At 46.8% G+C, this 25,058-nt stretch overlaps 1 protein-coding gene across 2 annotated transcripts; it reads left to right on the forward strand.

Moving 5' to 3' along the window:
- Positions 1-619: 619 nt before the first annotated feature.
- Positions 620-25,035, forward strand: Leo1 (LEO1 component of Paf1/RNA polymerase II complex). Of its 2 annotated transcripts, none has more exons than XM_087561196.1 (12): positions 620-703; positions 4,937-5,728; positions 6,448-6,552; positions 8,397-8,491; positions 9,474-9,619; positions 10,610-10,694; positions 14,447-14,541; positions 15,307-15,441; positions 16,682-16,817; positions 17,660-17,846; positions 20,003-20,100; positions 24,800-25,035. In XM_087561196.1, the coding sequence occupies exons 1-12, from the start codon at positions 646-648 to the stop codon at positions 24,866-24,868; spliced, it is 2,001 nt and encodes a 666-aa protein (XP_087417322.1). In that variant the 5' UTR covers positions 620-645; the 3' UTR covers positions 24,869-25,035.
- The last annotated feature ends 23 nt before the right edge of the window (positions 25,036-25,058 follow it).

Raw genomic sequence — 25,058 nt, forward strand, 5'->3', positions numbered from 1 at the left:
GCGGGATTATGGATGTTGGAAGCCATGTCTGGGTTTAAGTAGGTGCTGGGTTTTCTGAAACCAGGTCTTTAGTCTTGAAGGGCAGGTCATTTACCGAACTATCTCATGAGGTCTTTTTTTTTTAAAGGGTGTGGTTCTCAAGGATTCCAACACTGTTATGCAGTCGAGGATGAATTTCTAACCCTTTGCCTCTAGAGTGCTGGATTACAGGCGTGCTTCAGGCTAGAGCTCTCAATGACTTAAGTTTTATTCTTTTGTCACAGGGTCTACGTGTGTAGCCATAGCTGTCTGTCTGTCCGAAACTTGCTATGTAAACGAAGCTGGCCTGGTACTCAAAGAGATCTGCCTACCCAGTGCAGAGCGACCACACCCGCCCTCAACTATTTTTAAGAAACCTGGCCGCAGCTGACAAGTCGTAAACAAGTCGGCTGGACATCCCATGCTTCATAATGCAGGCGAGCAGGCTAACGGGCTAGGTGGTGAGCACAGACACTCTAGGGGCGGAGCCCGCCGACTGCAGTCCAAAACTAGGTCACAGAGGCAAAGTGGGTCTTTGTGCGGCTCTTTACGACACGTCGTGCGTGGACTGCTCCGGCCGTAAAGCAGGCTCGAGTCGACCAGGCCAAGGCCGCGGACCCAGCTGCCATGGCGGACATGGAGGACCTCTTCGGGAGCGAAGCTGAGAGCGAGGCCGAGCGCAAAGGTGCGTAGGGCGGGGAGCTCCGCGGATGGGTGCATGGGGCGGCGGATTGCTTTCCGGCCGGAGGCGCGGTTCCGGGCAACGTGATTGCCCCCACGCTCTTGCCCAGCGCCCCCTGCATGCCCGGCGGTGCCAGCCTCTCCCGAGACACGGGCGCGGAGTCTGTGCCTGGACGGTTAGAGACCGGCCTGGGCTCGTTGTGGGGCAGAATGAGAACGAGTGGCTTGTGCACCTCCGTGCACACTTGGCCGATTGATGGGGTGGCTGTTCAACTACCCATCGGGCGTGATAACGCCCCTTGTGAAAGAGCGACTCAACGGGGAGACTGCAGATGCTCCTGGAGGGTCTGGGAGGGATCAGGTTGGAGCTATACCGAAGGTCTACGCACACTGGAAATGGGGTGCCCTTGGAGAGCCTGTGCAGAAAGCTGGTTTCCTTGTCTGTGATGTAAGAATGGGGAAGCTTCTGGGGGTGGTTGGAGAAGAGTGACAGAGGATTTGTGATGAATGAATGAATTCTGGTTCATGGGGGCACTTCTGGCACAGGTCTACGAATATCTGAATTTGAGATATGAATAGAAGAAGAATGAGGAAAGATCCGAGATGATCTTCAGAATTCTTGCAGCCCTCCGGGCCCAAATCAACCTGTACACATGTCATTTCCTTGCCCCCTCCCCCCCATTTGTCGCCAACTCCAGTTAGTATGTAATTACTCCAGTGTGACAGGAGCACTAGGTAAAAGTACAGAGAACTGAACTCCCCTGTGATGGTTCTACTCAGGTTAAGCCCGGAATATGACCGTATACTAATTCCTGCCCTGCTAGTGTTTTTGCTAGTGTGTTTTTCTCTTAGTTTAGTCACCGTGTCTTCGAGGCACAATTCTGTGTAAACCTTCCCATGTTTCCCATGAAGCTTTTCATTCATTGAGTAAACAAGGACTCCTAGCACTTCCTAGCTACCTCTTTTAGGTGTTGGGACGCGATCAGGAGAAAACAAGTTCCCCTCTCCCAGCTTACATTAATGCTTAGCGCTTTTCCGATACACAGTTGAAAGCATTGTTTAGTGAGGTGTATCTGCGGTGCTTTCTCATAGCAACCCGTAGCCTAGGGAAGTGGAGTTTACAGATTGCAATTCGAAGATCACCCCCCAACCCCATCTTTTCTTTTTAAAACTTCTTTTAAGGTCATGGCAGTTTCCTTCCACTTTACCATTGAGTTAGTGGGCGCTCTAAGATTTACTTCCAGGTCTGGTGTGCTGTCCTTGACAATTGCTCTTGGTCTTGAAGTTGCTATGGATGTAACAGTAGAACTTGGTAGGCCTGCCTGCTTGTCTGCCTGCCTTGCCTGCCTGCCTCCCTCCCTCCTTCCTTCCCTTCCTTTTCCTCTCTTTCTTCTACAGATCTGCTGTGTATGTTGCCTTTGTCGACTTTATACTTCTGATCCCCCTACCTCGGTGAGTGCTGGTATTAAGTATGTGTACCTCCGCTTTCAGTTAGTAGTTACTTCATATTTTTTATTTCTGCTATACGTTGATCTTGTGACTTGGTGCTATCCTGATACTCATATATTCACTGTAATAGTTTTTGTGGCTCCCATGGGGTTTTCTACATGTGAAACCATGCCAGGGTGATTAGAGATAGTTGTCCCGTTTCTTTCCCTTACCTGTTTATTTACCTTCCTCCTGCTAGTGCTCTCTTTATGAGGTTTGAATGGGGCTTGCAAAAGTAGATATTGTTCTTGACCTCAGAAGGAATGTGTCTAGGTTTCTAGCGTTATTTAAGGTTTATAATCTTTGTCTCTGTGAGATCAATAATGGCGTGCCCACTTGCATTCCTGACTTTAGTAATTCGAGTCTTGCTTTTTTTTTTTTTTTCTTGGACAGTCTGCCTGAAGGTTTAATTTTGTTAGTTTTAAAGGAATGAGCTGTTAGCCAGGCATGATGTGCATCTCTATGATCCTAACACTCAAAGACAAGAGGCAGGAGGATTGGCACAAGTCACAGGCAATCCAATGAGACTATAAGAACTTATTTGCTGAAGAAAAAAAAAACTACTGTTTTTATTGATTATCTACTGTTTTTTCATTTTCTGTTCCCTTGCTGCTTTCCCCCTCCAGACCCTCCCCCTCCCAGACAGGGTTTCTCTATGTAGCCCCGGCTGTCCCAGAACTTGCTTTGTAGAACAGGCTGGCCTCGAACTCAGAGATCTGCCTGCCTCTGCCTCCTCAGTCCTGGGGTCAAAGGTGTGCGCCACCACTGCCTGGCTTGGGCTTTCTTTTTCTGATCTCTTACGATGTTAAGGTAGGTATTTGACTGAGATGTTTCCTTTCGAGTGACACTGCTTTCCTTTTGTCCCCTAAGAATTGGTGTAATGTCTTCACTTTCATTCATTCATTCTAAAATGTTTTCTATGACTCCTAAACCCCTTTAAATTATTAAAATTTCTTTGAAGCATAGTTGCAAGATATAAAACTCTGAGGCTGAATCATGGCTTAGGGTTCATGCTCTTGACTAACACTGCCAGGTCCTGTTGTCAGCACTTCAAAAAAGAAAAGAAGAAAGTGTCCTTGTTGAACAGTCTCTCCCTCTCCACATTAGGATGCCTGGTTTGCTTTTGTGGTTTCTGTCATCCTTGTAAGGGTCCCTTGTATGAGATAATTCTCTTTTTGTTTGCTTGTTTTCAAGATTCATATCAAACAACTTGATATGTTTAAGTGTGGATTCCTTAAGTTTTTTCAATGTGGCATTTATTAATTGAACTTCTTGGATGTGTAGATTGATTAAATTTGGGTCATTATTTCTTTAGCTATTACTTTCTTCTGTTGGCATATTTGTTTTATTATTTGATTGGATTCGGGCTGGAGAGGTGGCTCAGTGGTTAAGAGCACTGACTGCTCTTCCAGAGGACCTGAGGTCAAATCCCAGCAACCACATGGTGGCTCACAACCATCTGTAATGAAATCTGATGTCTTCTTCTGGTGTGTCTGAAGACAGCTACAATGTACTTAAAAGATAATAAATAAATAAATCTTTATTTGATTGGGTTCTTATACCTCTAACTCCCTTCCAACCCTTTTCTCACTCTGTTCCTTTCCAATCCCCCCCCACCCCCAACACTAGGTAGGAGAGAAAGAAGGCTAGAGGGGAAAGGGGGTACAAACCTCTATAGGCTACTTCCTGCTGATTGGGGTCATCGAGTTTCTTGGGGCTGGGGCTGGTCCAATCTCTGTCCTCAGGATATCTGCAACTTCTTTTTGTTTCTTTGCTCCCTTTGCTCACGAATACTTGACAAGACACAATAGAAACCAGGAGTAGCAGTGTTGGGGCTGCTGTCTTGAGGCTCTGTGTTTATACTTTCTCCAGAGTCCCCAGAATTAAATTATCTGCAGCTGGCAAAAATCACACCCCTCCTAGAGTAGTAGACAATTGTAGTTAATGTTTGCAGGCAAACTGAAGCAGCCCCATAGCACACACCTGGGATTTAAACAAAAGCACACTCATATAACTGGGTTTGTAAACAAACTAGAACTCACTACTTTCTTCTCGAACTCCACAATGCATATGTGGTATTCCGATGGGACCTTTACAATTTTTTTTTTTCTATTCTTACGCTTCTAGGCTCTGTTTGTTTTCTCTTCCTGCTGCATTTCTGGTACAGGAACCACTACCTGCTGGTCAAGAAAGTGACCAAAATGAAAGGCAATTCAGGACAGAACTGTTGGAGATGACAGTGAGGAGGAGGGGCCCCTCATCACAGTGGTATCGATGTCACTCTAAACCAAGAAGTGCTCTCCGTACCAGAACGTAGGGCTGCTTACTGGTTTATTTCATGTGTGAGAACTAGGCAGTGGAGGCGGGGACTGGGTGAGATAAAACATGAAGAGTTCCACATTTATTTACTTATTTGTTTATTTATTTATTTGGGCTTTTTGAAACAGGGTCTCACACTGGGATGGCCTGGGACTTAACTGTGTAGCACCGGGTGGCCTCAAATTTGAGTTGATCTTTTTACTTCAGCCTCCTGGGTTGCTGAGATTATAGGTGTGGGCTACTGTGCCTGCTTACTGTGAATCTGCTAACCAAACCCTCTCCTGGTTCTTGAAACTTCTTTATTTCTGGAACAGAGAGAAAGTTGGCTTCAACAGTTTTGCTAGTTCCTGTTTGTCTTTTACCAAATTGAGATGAACTTCTACAGTTCCTTACTCTGCTGATGTTTCCTTGTGTTTACACGATCCTACAGATTCCGATTCTGGGTCTGACTCAGACTCTGACCAGGACAACGGTGCTTCTGGTAGCAATGCCTCTGGCAGCGAAAGTGATCAAGATGAAAGGGGCGATTCCGGGCAGCCCAGTAACAAGGAACTGTTTGGAGATGACAGTGAGGAGGAGGGGGCCCCTCATCACAGTGGCAGCGACAATCACTCTGAACAGTCAGACAATAGGTCAGAGGCTTCCGAGGAGAGATCTGACCACGAGGATAATGAGCCCTCTGACGTGGATCAGCACAGTGGCTCTGAAGCCCACAACGATGACGACGACGATGATGATGACGAGGACGATGATGATGAGGGCCACAGGTCAGATGAAGGGAGCCATCACTCAGAGGCAGAAGGTTCTGAAAAAGCACAGTCAGATGATGAGAAATGGGACGGAGAGGATAAAAGCGACCAGTCAGACGATGACGAAAAGCTGCAGAACTCTGATGATGAGGAGCGGGAACAAGGGTCCGACGATGAAAAGCTGCAGAACTCTGCCGATGAAGAGGAGAAAATGCAGAACACAGATGATGAGGACCGGGCCCAGCTTTCTGATGATGACAGACAACAGCTGTCTGAGGAGGAAAAGGGGAACTCTGATGATGAGCGTCCAGCAGCTTCTGATAACGATGAGGAGAAGCAGAATTCAGACGATGAGGACCGGCCACAGGTGTCCGATGAAGAGAAAATGCAAAACTCGGATGATGAAAGGCCACAGGTCTCCGATGAAGATCGAAGGCACTCAGACGATGAGGAGGAGCAGGACCAGAAGTCGGGTAAAACACTCACGGGAGCCAGTGTGGCTCAGTACAGGTGTCTGGGTGCAGCCATGGTTCCTGCTTGCTTCTTTTTAAAGACTTTTTTCATCTTGCTTTATGCAGATGGGTGTTTTCCCTGCATGCATGTCTGTGCACCATGTGCATGGAGGCCAGAAGGGGGTGTTGGGTCCCCTGAGACAGGAGTTGCAACCAGTTGTGAGCCACATTCTCATTGCTGGGAATTGAACCCGGGTCCTCTGGAAGAGCAGCCAGTGCTTTTAACCACTGAGCCACCTCTCTAGTCCCTTTTATTCCCATCTTTATTGTCCTGTTTTTCATTTATGTTTTCTATTCCTTCATATTCACCTCTACCTTTTTGTTTGGGTGTGGTTTAATTTGTGTTGGCATGTGTATAGATTTCTGTAGCTACCACTATACAGGTCAGCGTGGTATGAGACCTATTTTACAGCCACGCCCCTGGCCCAACCTCATCACATACTGATCTGTTCCGTCTCTATGCTCTTGCCTCTGCCTCATTGGGTCTAGGGTGACAGGTTATGACTTTGCCAGGTTAGATTTTCTTCTTTGACTTAGCGTAATGTGTGGTGCACTGATCCAAACTGTTAGATTTATCGTTGTTTTCTACTCACTGCTGCACTAAACAGGTAGCATAAATGGTGCGGTTTCCTCATAAAGCTTGCATGTGACTATGTACACCTCCTGATTCTGCTCTTTAGAATCTGCAAGAGGCAGTGACAGTGAGGACGAAGTTTTACGAATGAAGCGCAAGAACGCGATTCCATCTGACTCGGAAGTGGACAGCGACACCGAGGTGCCCAAAGGTAGCCTTTGACTTTGTATGCCGGCCTGGTTCCTAGCTCTCCGTGCTTTTAACTGTAGTGCCCTGCCGGACCTGAGACTGCATGACTCACAGAAGACTGTGTACTGTCAGTGTGAAGCTCGAGCTGTTAGGAACCTGCTTCTTTGTTACAGTTTGAGTGAATTTATCGACAGGGCTGAGCCTCTGGATGATTTGAAAGTGTTCTTCAGCCTGAATAAGGATAACCCTGCATTGACTGCCTTTGTTCTCCACAGTGTGATAGACACTGTTAGATAGATGAGTGCTCTTTGACTGCGGGGTACCTGAAGTCATTCATACAAGCATGGCATTCTGTAAAGGTGGAGGTGCACAGGTCATCTCTGAGATGTATTTGCAAACAGCGGGTGGCCCTGCAGGGAAGATGTTAGTATGAAGGTTACAGCAGATGAGATCATGATAGATATTTGGCCATGTGCGGCAGTTACTCTAAAGCATAGATAAATTATCTTAAGGAATGCTATAACTAAGGCAGATGTTTAGAGGGTCAACTTTTTTTTTTTTTTTTTTTTTTTGGTTCTTTTTTTCGGAGCTGGGGACCGAACCCAGGGCCTTGCGCTTCCTAGGTAAGCGCTCTACCACTGAGCTAAATCCCCAGCCCGAGGGTCAACTTTTAATGTATGTGAGTACACTGTCACTCTCTTCAGACACACCAGAAGACGGTATCAGATCTCATTACAGATGGTTGTGAGCTACCATGTGGTTGCTGGGAATTGAACTCAGGACCTCTGGAAAAGCAGTCAGTGTTCTTGACCACTGAGCCATCTCTCCAGCCCAAGATTTCTTACTAAACTCATTTTCTGAGGTGCAAAATGGGGTGATACTGACTGTCTTAGACAGTGGTGAGAATTAGTAGGTTGTGTCCATTGATGTTTCCTGAGGCTCTGCTGTACACCGCTCCCTTCTAAGCCATCTTGTAGGACTTGCCGTCTGGTGGCGAGGGCGTGCAGACTACGAGACAAGTAAAGCACGTGCACATACAATTGCAGGATGGTGACATGAGCTAAGAGCTAAGAGGGGACTACGAGGAGGGCATTGGCAGGAAGTCATATAATGAACCTCCAGTACTCTGGTCACCTCTGCCTTGCTGTCCAGCGGCTGTGTCCTTTGCCACATCTCTGACTCAGTCTCATAGTTTTATCCTGGACCACGTGATTACTGGTAATTCAGTTTTAGACAGATGGCTCTCTAACCACTTTCTGTCTCCCTGTTTCCTTGCTGTGGGGCCTCACCTGGCTTCGGGGCTTGCATACATTATTGTTTTGATGGGTGCTTCAGTGATGCTCTGCCTGTGAGAATGGGACCTGGCTAGCTAGATCGGTAGCTAATTCTGATGTAGCATGTGTTAGCTCAAGTTTGAGGATCTAGCCTGGGAGAAACAACTGGCTTTGGACAGTAGGGAAAATGGAAGAAGGATGCAGAGATGGAGGGGAAAGAAGAGCTTTGCGGGCAGTGTGCCAGCCTCTTCACACACATGCCACAGTGGCCGTCTTTCCATACATGTGCCACACTGACTTTCTCTCTCCACATACATGAACAGTTCCTGTCTTAACACAGAAGGGCCACAGTGCCTTTCTCTCTGCATACACATGCCACAGTACCTGACTGTTCACACATGTGCCAGTGTCCATCTGTCCACACCTGTGCCACGGTGTCCATCTGTCCACACCTGTGCCACAGTACCCTTTTCTCCTCTAATATGCTTGAAACTTGGGTTTATGACATTTCCTGGAGCTGGCCCAGAAATCTCGGGGATGTTAAAATGAAGACCAGATGTTAACTCTCTCTATTTTTCCCTCTGCACTGAAGATAATAATGGAACCATGGACTTGTTCGGAGGTGCAGATGACATATCTTCAGGGAGTGACGGAGAGGACAAGCCCCCTACTCCAGGACAGCCTGTGGTAAGTGAAAGTAGCATGAGCTGGCCCATATTCAAGTGAGACAGTTTTGGAGGGGAAGGATCTCTGTCTTAGAAAAGGAAGTTGTTTGTTAAATTATAATATGAAGCCATAAGGAATAGATGACTTTCTTGATTCTGTAGGAAGCGTTTGGTTCCAAGGAGAAGTGAGTGCTGCTACCATGAAGTGTGGTACCTGCCTCACAGGGTGAGACCATGAGCACCCAGGATTTGAGAACCTTTCACCTAATTTTTTTCTTATTCATGCAAGTAAATGTGTGCTGTGTTAATAATTTTTCCTTCATTCCTTTTTATTTTTTTATATTCATTTTATTTTTACTATAGCTGTCTTCAGACACCAGAAGAGGGCATCAGATCCCATTACAGATGGTTGTGAGCCACCATGTGATTTCTGAGAACTGAACTCAGGACCTCTGGAAGAGCAGACAGTGCTCTTCACTGCTGAGCCATCTCTCCAGTCCCCTTTTTAGTTTTTAAGTTTAGTTTTGGAAGCAGGGCTGGCCTCAGACCCACCATGTGTAGATAACCTTCTCTGATGCCATTAGAGTGGCTGCGTAAATGCTGGCTGATTGAACATTTATCAGGGACTCTCTGGGAGATAACTGATCACACAGCTCTGTACAGAGGTGGCTAGGCTCTGCTTGCTTCTCTTGAGATAGATGAGTAGTGCTGAGCCCTGGGATAGTATCTAAATAAGGTTCTTGCTGGACTTGTAATCCCAGTACTGGGAAGGCGGAAGCAGGAGGGTTTCTGTAAATTTGAGGCCAGCATGGGCTAGATTGAATTCTAGATCACTCTGGACAACGGAGTGTGATCCTGTTTCAAATGAAACAAACAAACAAAAAACAAAAAAAAAGACAAAAAACCAAACAATGTTTCTTGCTCCCTTGAGTAATAAAACATGGAGCTTAAACTGGACCATCATCCAGTCCCCACGGCTCTAACCTTCCATTTTCTTGCGCTAGGATGAAAATGGCTTGCCTCAAGATCAGCAGGAGGAGGAGCCGATACCCGAGACCAGAATAGAAGTGGAGATTCCCAAAGTGAACACAGACTTGGGCAATGACTTATATTTTGTTAAACTGCCCAACTTCCTCAGCGTAGAGCCCAGGTAAGGACATTAAGATGTCTTCTGGGTGTTGGCTAGAAATATGTGGGTATTAGCTGGGTATGATGGTGCATGCCTTTGATCCCAGTACTTGGGAGGCAGAGGCATGCAGATCTGAGTTTGAGGCCAGCCTGGTCTGCATAGTGAGTTCCAGGACAGCCAAGGCTGCAACACAGAGAAACCCTAGCTCAAAAACCAAACCAAAACACAAAGTAAAGAAAAAAAAGAAATATGGGTATACATATGTTTTGCTTACATTCATTGAGTCGACTAACAGAGAAATGGAAACTTCATTCATATGTCTGAAAAAGTAAACCAAGCATCCCACAACAGAGCAAGCATCAGGGAGCCCTCCTGACTGTGGCTGTTGTTAGGAGTTTGATATTCTCTTAGGAATGAGACACTGCATCTCCAAGGCGCTGAGTGGCTCCTACAGCCCAGCAGTGCTGCAGTGGGAAGCTGTGAAACTGCTGGCCGGCTACTGTCGTAGCTGTTGCCACACTGTAGTTAAGCCCTGTTGATGGAGGTTCCTAAGGTAGCACTCAAACACCTGGGTCATTGATACACTTCCCCCACAGGAAAACAATGTGGGAAGCTCCAGCATTTATGCTCTTTTCTTTGGAAGACTTATATAATATGAAAAATTGAGAACTTTTTTTCTTTTAGACATTGTCTCATTAAATAAACCCACTGGACTGGAACTCAGTGTGTGGATCAGACTGATTTGAAACTCACAGGTCTGCCTGCCCCTCCCTTCCGGGTACTGGCATCACAAGGATGTGCCACCATACCCAGCTGCTCGGAACGGTTAGCCTTGTCTGTACTTTATTTCAAGTCATATATAATAGCATCAGAATTGTAAATTTTAGTATATTTTGAATACTTTCAAGTTGAACTTAAAAATATACTTAATATATAACTTATAGTAACTATATTGTGGCAGTAGTCTTTATGAAATATTAATTAATAGCTTATTTTAAAAATACTTTGTAGGCCTTTTGATCCTCAGTATTATGAAGATGAATTTGAAGATGAGGAGATGCTGGATGAAGAAGGGAGAACCAGGCTAAAACTGAAGGTGCTGTGCAGACTGTGCTTTTCTTTTTATAGAGTCAATCTGGTAGACACCAAGTCTCCAAGACTTGAGCTTTGAAGATGGTTTGTGTGTTTCTTGTTTCATCAACCAAGTGAGCCATCCATCTTCTCAGAATCCTTTTGGTGCTGGGGCCTGAACTCCGAGCCTCTGCATGTGCCCTTCATGAAGGTGCATCTTTGGTCCCTCACATGCCGGTTGGGGATTGAACCCACGTCCCTGCCTTGCAGTCTACACTTGTGGTTTGTTTTGTTTTGTTTTTTTTGAACTTAAGGCAGAGACTTACTATGATCTAAAACACATGATCTTCCCTCCTGCACCTCCTGAATGCTGGGATTAGCAGGCATGAGCTCCATGCCTGACTAAGGGTTGAGCTTCTTCAATTTCTGTAGTACTGTCTTCTCCACATCCGACAGCTTCATAAGTGCCCAGGAACATTGGTAAGATGGTTCCTGTCTAAGGGCACAGGTGTCTAGAGCTGTTCTGTGACTACTGTGGGAATGCGGAGCACGTGAGAAGGGGGCGAAAAGTGCCAGTAATTTGTTCAAGAGCCTCCAGCGGGTAGATTGAGATGCTGGATGTTTGCGCTGTCTGCACAGCTGGCCCATCCATCAATATCATTTGCTTGGAACATGTGTGTGTCGGTTTACAGTTAGCACTATTAATTTTTCATAGCCATTTAGATGCCTCTGACGTATTTTTTCTGCTTTTCATTCTTTCCATCATTTATATAAATTAATGTGATAGTTCTTTGCTCCTCTTAATGTACTCATTTTGGCATTTTCTGTTTTCTGTGATGGCGCAGCAGTGAATAGCAGTATAGCCAGCGTATGGTCCAGTATAGAATCACAGTTCAGGCATTGCTGCTTTGCTCCAAAGCCTCAAGTGCTTCCAAGTACAAAGTGTCAGGGTTTAATATAGCTCTCATGCTGACTCTCGGGCTACAGTTGAAAGTATCCCTAGATGCTTTGTTTTTTGAGTGATGGTTGAGACAAGGTGAACAGTCTTAGAGTTAATTGGTGACATTGTTAGTTCGTTAATGAACCAGTCAGGCTGTGTGACTCGGTGAGGTTTTCTGTCTTTAGAATTATTTCCATGTGCTTCATTTCTGTAGAATGACACTCATAGTGTGTTCTCAACAGCATCTTTCAAAATGTCTTAGTTGATAATACCTGTACTAGTTTGAATGAGAATGGTTGTCAAAGGCTCATCCAGCTAAATATTTGGTCCTTAGTTGGTGGAACTGTTTGGAAAGGATTAGGAGGTGTGGCCTTGTGGGAGGAGCTCTGTCACCGGGAGTGGGCGTTGAGGTTTCAAAAACCCATACCACTCCCAATAAGCTTTCTGTGCCTTGTGCTTGTTCAGAATGTGAGCTCTCAGCTATTGCTCCAGTGCCATTACTGCCTGCCTGTTGCCAAGTTCCCTGCCATGATGGGCATGGACACTTAACTCTGACTCTGTGAGCCCCAAATAAGTCCTTTCATACTTTGTGTCGGTCATGGTGTCTTATCACAGCGATATAGAAGTAACTAAGACAGTACCTATATATGTGTTTGTACATTTATATGTAGCTAACTGCCTTAGGGTTTCTATGCTGTAATATAACACCGTGCTCAAAAGCAAGTTGAGGAGGAGGAGGTTTATTTCATATTACATATTACAGTTCATCACTGAGAGGGAATCAGAGCAGGAACCGGGAAGTGGGAGCTGAAGCAGGAGCCAGAGAGGAGCGCTGCTTACAGGCTTTCTCCTCCTGGCTGGTTCAGCAGCTGCTTACACAGCTGAGGACCACCTGCCCCAGGGATGGTACTGGGGCCTCCCACATCGATCATTAATCAAGATAATATACCACAGACGTTACCACAGACCAGTCTTATGGAGGCATTTTCTCAATTAAGATTCCCTCTTCCCAGATTTGTCTCTGAGTCAAGTCAACAAAACCAACCATCACTCTAACGTATAGTACGTAAGAGGGGAAACAGAACTAGTGACACATTTTTTCACTTTAATTCCTTTTTATTTATTTATTTAATTAATTATTATTTTTGTCACAAGGTGTGCTTTATCTTCATCAGCCATACAAGTAATTTTCTATAATATCCCAGGGCAAACCAGTGAAATTTGGCAGTTTGATTAGTGAGGGAGCCTCTCAGAGACCCTAGGGCCTGTGGCTTCAGTGAAGAGTGCCAAGGTTCGAGGTACAACTTGTAGCTGGGGTCCATCTTGCATGTGTTTCCTCTTCCACATCAGCAGGAGTCTCGGAGATGATGGGGTGGGGAAATCCTCCAGTCTAGGCTTTTAGGAAATTTCACTCCTTTTTTCCAGTTCAGTGGTCTTTGGTCGGCAGGCTGTTCTTCTGTGTCAGTTTTTGTTGTTGTTGTTTTTGTTGTTTGTTTGTTTTTTTAGCTTATTGGACTTATTGAAGCTGGCAGTTTCCCCCATGTCTGGTTAGTCTGACATTTTTTTACAACCCTGATGGGTGAACCAAGGGGATAGTGGGTGGTCTTGGGGCTTAGGAGTGAGCCCATACTCTCCACAGTGGCCTCTCAATGTGGCATTCCAGGTCCAGGGTGTTCCCACAGACCCAATTCCTTAAAATTTTTAAAAATTACATATATTTATGTGTTCATGTGGTGTGTGTTCACAATGCACTCTATGGATGGGGAGGTCAGAGGACCTTCCGGCGAGGCTTTGAGATTGAACTTGGTTGGTTAGGCTTGGTGGCGTGGCGGGCACCTTTACCTGGTAAGCCATCTCACTAGCTCCATTTTAATTCTTATTAAAATTCCAAGCCCACATGAACACAGGAGGGATGCTACAATGAGTTCTTGTATGCCTGTCAGCTTGGCTGTCCTTGTTTCCGTATTCCTCAGCTGACCTCCCATAGACAGCTATGGCATTATCTTAGAAGTGCTATCCCCCTGATGCTATCCAGTCTTAGCTGACTCAGCAGTCACTTCAGTGAGCAGTCGGTCCATGGGAAAACTGGACGCGAACCGCTGGGCGTCGAGAGCGGCTGTACCGGAAGCCTGTGGAGCTGAGGCAGGTGGTAGAGGAGGAGGGATGCATGGAGCAGAGTGTTTGCTTCTCCTCCTTGCCATCTTCATCTTCATTCCAGCCCTGCCCGTTTAGCCCAGGCTAGACTCCAACCCACAGTCCTCCTTCCTCAGTGCCCCATGCACTGGAAGCACAGGCCTGCACCACCACACCTGGGGTGCTCTCATTCTTTTAATCCTTGTAGTGATCGACTTTACATTCCCCTTTCTTATTTTAGTGTTTCCAGGATGTAGTGTGAGAGAAACCATGCATTTAACGTGCTGTGTTCTCCTGGAAGGGCCATCAAGATGGTATTTTCCCATCCTGCAGGTGATGAGTCCCCGCAAGTGCAGGCAGGGGGTATTAGTCTCACTTTCAATGTCTTTAGGTCTGTGAGACCGCTTACTCCCCATATGTCTGCAAATGCCCCCTCAGGGCTCGGGCTTTGCCTCTTGTGCCTCAGAGCTTTTCTCGTGTTTGTGATTTCCCAGGTGTGTGCAGGCTTTGTGTGTGTTCTAATGCTCTGGCTGTGAGCTACGGTCATAATTCTCACGGCATCTCAACACTGTCTCCTCCTGTCGCTAATTACCCAAGAGGCTCTCACTGTTGTCCGTTCCCGTCAGCACATGCACTTACTCTCCGGCTGCGTCTCTCCGGGGAGCCCGCGGGCCTGCTTTCTAAGGCCCTGTGTTTTAAAACAGGTAGAAAACACTATAAGATGGAGGATGCGCAGAGATGAGGAAGGAAACGAGATTAAAGAAAGCAACGCCCGCATCGTCAAGTGGTCGGACGGAAGGTGAGTGCGCCGGGACCGAGTGCGCCGGGACCCGGCGGGGACGGCAGGAGGCGACCGCCTCTGTGAGGGCTCACTGGAGAATCCCCACCACTTACTCCCTGTGACTGCACAGAAAACCTGACAGAAATGGTCCGTGGAGGCTGCTGGTGTCGGGGTCCAGGAGGCACTCCACAGGCCCCGGGAACAGCAGTCTCAGTCAGATGATGAAAGCTAAAACGGCAAACCACAGTGCGCTCACACGCAGGCACTGGAAGGGCTGCCTGGTGGTCGGCCCTGGCTCAGCCATTTTACACATAGCAGTTCACATTGACCTTTAAGTTGACGAGTCCTACATGAAGCTCATAGTTGGAGAATTTCCTAAGATTAACAAACTTCATAACGTACAGAACATTACAGGGTATGTGGTCAGCGTGACCCTGCTCTGCGTCAGGTCATTTCTCTGCATCAGTGACTGGCAGGCTTGTCACAGCAACAGTATGAGATAGCTGGTGGGCATGGAGCAAAATGGCTGCAGCTATGCAGGGGGGGAGGGGAGGGAGGTGAGACAATAAACTAACAACATGTAAGTTTAGAATCTGAAACCCTCTTCTCAGCCCCATGGGCCTGAGTCACAGCAAGTGTGACTTCTGTCAGGCCATTTTCCCCCAGCATGGTGATTTTCTTCATTCTGTGTAAAGAGGGAAACGGATTGATTCATGTTTTCAGTAATTAAAGCTGCACAGTGAGAGCCTTCTTCTTAATATGTGAGGTCTTCTTTCTCTTCAGCATGTCCCTGCACCTAGGGAATGAGGTGTTTGACGTCTACAAAGCCCCACTGCAGGGCGACCACAACCACCTTTTCATCAGACAAGGTACTGGGCTGCAGGGACAGGCCGTCTTTAAAACGAAGCTCACCTTCAGGTAAGCGCTCTTAGGAATGTCGCTTGGTTTTTGAAGCCCCACACACACCCCAGTGGAGCTCTGTAGCTCAGCCCAGAGGTTAGTTCTCAGTCCTGGAGGCTCAGAGGCTTTACTCAAGGACAGCTGAGGTTGCTTTCTCAGAGGCCATGACGTAAAACAGAAAGTTGGTGTTTTAGTTCCCTGCCAGGAATCCTAAAGTGCTTGTCTGTGCTGGTCAAATGTATCCTTTTGTTTTCAGTAAAGTTGACTTGGAGACAAACTGTTAATTAGGGTCTGTGTGTGCTAGTGTCAGAGGAAAGGCTTTGGTTGAGTCGGGGGTTGTGAATACTGGGGCCATCCCATCGACCAGTGCTGTTGCAGCAGGCCTCTGTGGGAACGTGTTCCCCAGGTGATTGGAGCACCCTGGCACGTGTAGTTGTCCTTTCCTGGGGATAAGCAGACCCCCTTCCTGCTCTGTAGGGAGCACAGACTTTCAGAGCTGCAGTGCTTAGACTGTTTCTGCTCATGACCTTGGACAACTTTCATTTTGTGAGACTGTCTCAGTGGGTAGCCGTGACAGGTGAGGTGCAGGGTGAGGTGCAGGGTGAGGTGCAGGGCACACGGTGTGTGCTGACACTGCTTGAGCCTGGCTGTTTGCTGCCTTGGGGTTTGTCTGTATAACAGTCTTCACCCCACCCCCACCTTTCACTTTTCAGTTTCTCTGTGTAGCCTTGACTATCCTGGAACTCACTTCGTAGACCAGGCTGGCTTTGGACTCAGACATTTGCGAGGCTCTGCCTCCCAGGTGCTGAGATCGATGGGGTGTGCCACCCCTGCCCGGCTGCCCCAGCTTTTTCTTTTTCACTTTTCCTAGCATTGAGCTGGAGCAGTGCTTTTCAACCTTCCCAGTTCTTCATGGTATGGTGACCCAACCATAAAATTATTCATAACTAATTTTGCTACTGTAATGTAAATGTCTGATATGCAGGATATCTGATGTGTGACCCTATACAAGGGTCATGCAACTTCTGTGAAAGTGTCATTAGACCCCTAAAGAGGCCACAACTCACAGGTTGAGAGCCACTGAGTTAGAGGAAGGAAAGTCTCGTCCTCCAAGTAGAATATTCAGTTCAGAGGTCTGGCCTCTAAACTATTCTTTGGTGACTGGGAAGCGCTGCTGGCTTTGTGTTTTGTGGTGTGGGTATGACTGGCTCACAAGTATCCCTGAGAAACAGTGGGAAGTTTCTGTTCATCCCCACAGGCCACACTCTACAGACAGTGCCACACACAGGAAGATGACCCTGTCACTGGCAGATCGATGTTCAAAGACACAGAAGATCAGAATCTTACCAATGGCAGGTCGTGACCCTGAGTGCCAGCGCACAGAGATGATTAAGGTATGTTGCCTAGGCTTTATCCTGGAACAGTTTTGTGTATTAAGAACAGACTGCCCAGACTGCCTGCTTGTCTGTTTGTCATCTCTTGTTGGACTTCCCTTCCCTCCTCCAGTGGCGTGAGCCAGGTTAACGTCCTAAGCTCTTACCAGGTGGAAAGATGTGTGCATGCTGGGTTGTCCCCCAGCAGGGCTTGAAACTTCCACAAAACTGGTCCCTGAGATAGCTGAGTTTTCACATATCAATACCACTAAATCATCTACACTAGCTTATCACGTCAGAACTCAGTGGGCAGGCTAAGGAGAGGACACAGCAGGCCTAGAGCAGAGTCCCACAGAATCCCTATGTGAGTTTTGTTTTGAGGTGCTGAGATTAAACCTCCATCCTCGGTCATTCTTGGGTTGTGAGTTCTAGGCCAGCCTGGTGTCTGCTTAGACCTTGTCAAAAAAGCAAGGTATGAAGTGTATTCCGTGTAAGCCTAACAACCCAAGTTTAATCTCCAGCATCTGCATGGTGGAAGGATAAAGCCAGTGCCCATAACTGTTCTATCAAAATAAATAATTAATCTAAAAAAAGGTCTCATGGTTAAGAACGTCCAAGAGCAAGGGAGCAGCAGCTGATGAAGGGCCTTCTTCCTGTATTCCATCATGGGGTTGAAACCATCCATGGCAGTGCAGAATGAAAGACAGCAGGCTCACTTCTGTAATGGTCAATCTCACCACAGCCCATCAGTCCATTAATTTACCAGTTAACCCATGAATTAGCTAACTTGGGATTCAGCTTCCAAGACATAAAATTGGGGTCACTTTCAAGCCACAGCAGATGGCTTATTTGCTTTCTTACAGAAAGAAGAAGAACGCCTGAGGGCCTCCATCAGGAGGGAGTCGCAGCAGCGCCGGATGAGAGAGAAGCAGCACCAGCGGGGGCTGAGCGCCAGCTACCTGGAGCCTGATCGCTACGATGAGGAGGAGGAAGGAGAGGAGTCTGTCAGCCTGGCTGCCATTAAAAACCGCTACAAAGGAGGCATCCGCGGTGAGTGGGGTATAAAGCCTTGTCATGTGTGTTCACCTGAGCATGCACTGACCCTGGACATTGCAATAAAGAGTCGGTGTTACTGAGCGTCTCCTGCTAAGTCTCAGTGAGGACATCATTGTATGGCTGTTTGAGGCCATCCTGAAAGAGCAGGACTCCCTCCTTCTGTGACTCCCTTCAGCTGTTTTGTCTTCAGAGTCCTTCATTGCATGGCCCGTTGTGCCCTGGAGTTGTAGGCATGGGCATATATCAGGCCCCATACAAATTTACCCCTGGATCTTCTGGTTTCCAGTTTGAAAGGTTAACAGTTTTTGTTTTGAGGAAGGGTCTCATTCTAGTCCAGCTGCCCTCAAACTTTCAGCAATCCTCCTGCCTCAGCTTCTCAGGTGCTGTTGAAGTTTATGCCTAGAATACAACAGCTAAGTTGACTTTACTCAGCTAAGTTGATGGTTATAAAGAAACCAGCTACTGAGAACACATGGTGCCTTCTTCTGCCCGCCAGTTTTGCAGGGTTGTCCTTGTAGGGTTTATTTCACAGTGCTTGGCATTTATTAGCACACATGAGACAGCTTGTTTGACCTCTAAGCAGTGCTCTGATGGCTTCCTTCTTATTGATGAGGCTCATTGTTGTAATTCTAGTCCCAGGAGATATGATGTCCTCTTGTGGCCTCGGCAGGCACTAGCAGACAAAACACCCGCACATTAAATAAATAGTCAATAATGTATGAGAGAGAGAGAGAGAGAGAGAGAGAGAGAGAGAGAGAGAGAGAGGCAAAGAGCAGACTCGGAAGATGGCCTAGATTCCTGAACTTCTCTGCCTCAGCTTCCTGAATGTGACGGGCATGCATCACTGTGCCCAGCTAGTTCTGCCACCTTATTTTTGTTGTTGTTAAAGATGTATTTATTTATTTATTTTGTATGACAGTACACTGTCACTGTCTTCACACACACATGTGGTTGCTGGGATTTGAACTCAGGACCTCTGGAAGAGCAGTCAGTGCTCTTAACCGCTGAGCCATCTCTCCACCCCGTTCTGCCACATTTTAACTGTGACTTAGGAAAGGCTCCATATGGAAAGGCTCTGTGAACTTCTTGTATGTGATCTGGACTAAGTCAGCTGACTAATGGTGCCTGGAACACGGGGTGGAGTGTGAAGGAGTGCGCTCAGTGCACGGTGCCGGTGCGTGGTGCGTGAACGTTCCTAAGCTGTTTTTCTCCCCTCGTCATCTTCAAGCAAGGTACTTCTCATTTCCGAATGTCATTTGCCTTGTCTGTGATGTGAGAAGTGAGGTTTGCTGACGCTTTGTGTCGTGTATGGCACTAGATATGAACTCGGAGCCTAATGTTTGGTCCCAGCTGAGGGATAAGCTTTACCAATACCCAGGTTTCCCTTTACCTGACTATTTTCTTGCAGGGCTATATTTGTCCTGCTGACCCAGTATACCTTACCTACCTATTTTGAGAACCTGGTACAGTGGCCTTCTTTATGTTGCCAGTGCTAATTTATCACAATCTTAACTGTAACAACTCACATGCAAAAGTATTAGAGACGCATTCAAGGATTAGGGCATTTAACATCCAGTTCATCAGAGACTTAAACCAGGTAGACAAGGTCAGTGGTTCCCAGCATAGCACAGTACTCACCTAGCTGGGAAGGCATTTTCTTCGGAAAGAACAAGCCTGGCTCATTTAAACATATATAAAACAAAAAAAGTTAAACTGGACTGAGGAGGCTCAGTCGTACTTGTCACGCAAGCACGGACTGGGGCTCAGACCCCCAGAAGCTGTGTAAATGCTGGGCGGTGTGATCTGGGGCTCCCTGTAATTGAGCTTCAGAAGGCAGAGAGGAAATCTCCCGAGCGCGCTGGCTGGCAAGAGTAGCTGTACTGAGGAGCTCTGAGGCTGACAGGAAGACCCCGCCTTGCTGAATCAGGCAGAAGAGCGGCTGAGGCCGATGCCTGTCATCAACCCCACCCTCTACATGCTTGTGCACACACATGCATAGCACGTGTACACAGCACAGAATGGGACAAATAAAAATGATTTTGTTCCTCTGTGGAAAACGTAGAGAGAGAAGTGATGGTATTTATTGGAGGGAAAATCCAAGAATGAATAGATTCTTTAAAAATGACTCTGTGTAATCTTTTCGTTTTCAGAGGAACGGGCCAGAATCTACTCCTCAGACAGCGACGAGGGCTCGGAAGAAGACAAAGCTCAGAGGCTGCTCAAAGCAAAGAAGCTCAACAGTGACGAGGTAAGCCACACATCCGAGACTTCCCCTGTACTCAGAGCTTGGTTCCTGTGGTGATGAGGAGATCCAGGACAGACACAAATGACTTCCTCAGAAAAGTCCTAGTCCAAGCTGCATGGGGCGAGACCAGGCTCAGAGCCTACAGTTGTCTAAGTGCCCACTCCATTCATGAGGTTCTGCCTTTGTCCTGATTACTGTTGTGTGACAAAACTTTCCCTGGGGAGACACAACTCTACTCACCGCAGATAGGGAACTCATGACAGACCAATGCCCGAACACCACCAAAGCCCAATTTGGTGAACCAGTGAGTTCTAGTGGACTTACTTACAGGATTAGATATGACTCAAAGACAGTTGCATCACCAAGGCCCACCGCAGCATGAGTGACAGCCCACAAATGCTGGGAACTGGGGGAGCACACTGCTCAGACTGTAGGCAGCTCAACAGGTTGGAGTGTCCCTTCCAGGGTCCTCCATTGGTCTAAACTTCCAACAGCTCAGTGGGTTTTTGCTTCTTCCAGGCAGCTGGTGTGGTCTTGAGGCCTCTCAGCTTGTCACAGTCTTCCTGGCAGCTCTGCTCACCTCAGAGTCTTTGTAGCTTCATGTCATCTGAGAGGGACTCGGCTTTTATTGCTTACTTTTCAGGAACAGGTATAGTGAGTCTGGCAGTTTCAGGGACTTCCTGAAGTCGTTTGAGTTGTTTACCTTCCTGCTTAAGAAGCTTCCTGTAGGATAGAATATTTCAATCCTAGGGAGAGACGGTTAATACAACACTCACCTTCCAAAATCCCTAATCACAGAGGCTAGTATTTCAACTGTGAGTCTTGAGACCCAGACAAACCAGGGCATTTTTCTGGCTGTATCTGTTTCTTCAGTTTTCCTATTTTCTGATCTAGTGATTGATTTGGATTGGTTTACTGAGTTGATAGTCATGAGAACGTCTTTTAGACTTATTTTTATTTATGTCTGTGTGTGTGAGTCTCTCTCTTGGTATGTGGGGGCACACAGGGGCTACAAGAGACATCTGACCCCTGGAGCTGGAGTTACACATGACATGGGTGTTAGGAACCGAATTTAGGTCCTTTGCTATAACAGCAAGTGCTGTACCCGCCGAGGCTTCTCTCCAGCCCCTCCACAGGAGTTGTTGATGCCTAGATTGATTTCTCTGAAGATGATTTTCTTGATTTGGTTTGGTTTGGGGTTTGGTTTTTGGACTCGAGTAGTTCAGGCAGACCTTGGATTTGCTCTGATTCTCCTGCTGACGCTGAGACTTGGGACACAGGCTTCCACAGCCAGGCCTGGCTTATTGGTATGTATGTCTCTGTGAGGTGCCCTGGGCCTCAGCTGTCTGGGACCTCCTGAAGCTGCATTCCCAGAATGAGGCCTTTCTAGATAACTGGGGCAATGAAAGTGCTTGATTTGCTGCAAAGCCTGACCACCCAGTTTGATCTGTGTAGTCCACATAGTGCAAGGAGAGGTCTGACCACCACAACTTGTTCTCTGACCTGCACGCGTACGCTTTAGTACAGTGTACCCTTCCCCAATATGCTACACAAATACTCTTTTTACATTTGTAGACCGCTGACTCAGAGAACCAATGCTAGGCTTGTACCCCATCTGTTTTTACATGACTTTGGGTCCTCCTTGTCTGCTGTCCTGCCTGCCTGGAGTGATCACCGTTCAGTGTCTGTGAGGAGGAGCCTGCTTCATGCCCTGCTTTGCTTTGCTCTGCTCTCTTGCTCTCGCTTATTTTGTGGCCTCTGGTGTGCTTTAGCTTTGTTTTGCCCATCATTGTTTGCTGTTTTCAGCGAGGCTGTTCTGAGTACTGGTCTGCCATATTGTAGGGAGTAGATGTTTTCCTGTTTTGCTTTTGAGCTAATTTACTCATTTGGGGATTTTATGAACTCTTTCCTCACGTGAAGCAAAAGTATGTTCTTGGGCTTTTGTTGAGTACCATATGTAATACTCTATGATGTTCTTGGGAGTAGCTTGCCACAGACAGAATTTCTTACCGTTATTCTGCAACATATTTGTTGTGAGTTAAATGAAGTAACATCTCAATAGTGTGTTTACAGTGTGATGAACAGTTGGCAAACGGGGGCTCTCCTCTAAGCAGATGCTTAATCCTTGGCAAGCAGAACTGTGAGAATTGAGAAGTGCCATGGAACTGTTTATGCCTAGGAAGAGACATGCCTGACAGCTTCCCCTGTGGCTGGCCGGGCTGGGAAAGTGCAGACCTGTGACTTCAACACACCTCTGAGTGACCTTCGAGCTCTCTTACTGCAGCCCCTCCCCCTAACACACACACACTCAGAATCTCTGTGCTATCTTTCCTGGCAAGTGTTTTACCTCTGCCTCCAAGCCTCTGCCTCTTCCTATCGAGGCAGCTCGTGGAGGGTAACCAGTGCAGTGAAGACAGAGGAATCTTTCTGCTCTGTTTTGCATAACAAATCCCCCTCCAAGGAGAGTGTTCAGGTGTCTGGATGCCCACATCAGGAACTACCACGGTTCACAGCTCCCAAGAGGCTACACATACTGAGTTCCAGGGCAGCTGTACTATGAGTGAGAGCCTGTCTCAAAAGACAAACTTGGGGAAAAAGAGCTATCATCAGCTACATCATTGAATTTGAGGACTGCCCATGTTCCAGTTCCCATTTGCATGCTATGGTGCAAGGCAGCTGTCTTCCCTGTGTTGCCCTTTTCCTGGGAGAGGTATTGCACTGTAGTCAGTACTGCAGGATGTGGGGACATGGTGATGCCTAGACTGACAAGGAACGCTGCCTTTCTTTCCCCAGCCTAAATGGAGAACAGTGTAAAAGAGTGTGTGATATCCATTGCCTTCCCTTTGGCTTGTAAAACCTGTAGAAAGCCTCTCTCTTCCTTCAGAGACAGTGAAAAGGGGAGAGCGGGACTGCCTTGTTCACTGCTCCTGGGAAAAGGGAACACTGAGTTGACCGAATCAGATGGAAACTGGAAAGCAGAGGTGGGAAGGGTTAGCCAGAGGGCCTGGCTCCCCTCTCCCCTCTCCTGCCTCTCCTTTCTGGAACCACTTAGTTGCTCTGCCATATGTCACAGCTGCCTGTGTCGGTAGGAACCGGTGTGCATGACTGCATTATCAAGCTTTAGTCAAGTCTTGTTTTTATTGTTTCAGTGTGTACATCCCAGGGGCATGTTTCAGTCGTGTTCAGTAAGGCAGCATTCCCCATGCTTGGGGTCCTCTCGAAGGGCTCCATTGTAGCTCTGGGCTCCTGTGCTGTGAGTGCTTGTAGCTTCTAGGGAATCAGTTGCTCTTGGCTGACTTTCCACAGCTGCTCAGCCCCGACAGTGAGCTGGACCTGTTTAGACTTCCTTGGGAGAGCCCTGACCATGGGGCTGATGCTGTACCTTGTCTAAGAGCTTTTGGAGCAACAACATTGTACAGGTTTAGACATGCCATGTCACTTCCGTCAGCCATGAAAGTCTAATGTCTACCATTAAAGAATTTTAGCTGGACACTGAACACACTGTTTATGTGTAGCCATGTAATGTGTTTGCAAGATTCTTCAGTGGGAAGAAACGTCAGTGTTGCCCTTCTTGATGGGGGCCCTAGAGAAGGATTTAAGTCTGCTCTAGGCTGGGGAGTGGGAAAGGAGGTGACATGAGCCGTCTTTCAGTATTGTTACTGGGTTTGCTTTACTGCCCCCACCTGGCGGTCTGTGTCCTTGTGAGGCCTCATCACGTTGTTGAGCCCTCTGTGGCACTCCAGGTTATAGGAATACCTGTGGGATAGAAAGGCAAGAAGCAAGTGCAGGGTGTTGCCTGTCCTCAGAGGTTCAGCCGGGAGATCAGGAAGAGTGTGCATGCCGTGTTGCATCTCGAAGCCTTCTCTGACTGTGTCCACGGAAGTTGTTCTTGTGGTGCTAGGGACCCAGTCCAGGGTCTTACTCATCCTGCAAGCAGCCGGCCTCTGGTCTATGCAATCCAGCTTCTTATTTAGCTCAGGCGGGGGTATAGTTTGTGACAATTCTGAAGTGTCAGCCACTGTCAGAGTTGTTGAAGGAGTGTTGGTGTCAATGTGAAGCTGATTCCTTAGAAAACCTGCGTGATGTTGCTATTAGAGGACCGTGCAAATGAACTTAATAGACTTTAATAAGTTTAAGAGGATTTAATAGATTCTCTGCATGTGTTTCTAGGCCTTTGATGTCTTTAAATGTTTTTTCAAAAACCTTTATGATGTTTTTAATGTATCCAAACAAAAATTATTTTAAAAATTGATACTTACTACAAGAAAGAATTTTAGATAGGGGAAAAGAAGTTGAATGCTGAGAGAAGAGAGATACTGTTGATTAAATACCTGGTCATGGGGGAAATGTTCCATCAGGACAAGTGAATCTTCATTTAAGAAACTGTGTGTGTGCGCAAGTGTGTGCGCGCGCGCTCACTCGCACATGCACGAATCATACCCTATACCACCATGCCCTGCACCTCCATGCCCTGCTTCTTTTTGTTGTTTTTATAGAAATATGGAAACTTCACAACTTGCTTGTTATCCGCGCATAGGGGCCATGCTAATCTCTGTAGCATTTTAATTTTTAGTCTATGTGCTGCTGCTGAAGCAAGCGACTGCAAGATTTTTAAAGTCACCTTAGTGATGAGTAAAGCTGTTTTGATAAACTTCCCTAGTTCTGACTTCCAGACTGTAAGTGTTTTTATCTGTTCAGGAAGGTGAGTCTTCTGGGAAGAGGAAAGCAGAGGACGATGACAAGGCCAATAAAAAGCATAAGAAGTATGTGATCAGCGATGAAGAGGAGGAGGAGGATGACTGAAGCACAGACTGTGAATGCATTTATGTATTTATTGTACAGCTTGTCTATAAATATGATGTAAACATGAGTTATTTTGATTGAGATTAATTGATCTGTGTTTGTGAAATTTTAATTGTAATAAAACATTTAAGGCAAGTCCCTATGCCTAAGAAAACTGC

The sequence above is a fragment of the Rattus norvegicus genome, chromosome 8 (genome assembly GCF_021556685.1).
Source record: "Rattus norvegicus strain SHRSP/BbbUtx chromosome 8, alternate assembly SHRSP_T2T, whole genome shotgun sequence".
NCBI lineage: Eukaryota > Metazoa > Chordata > Mammalia > Rodentia > Muridae > Rattus > Rattus norvegicus.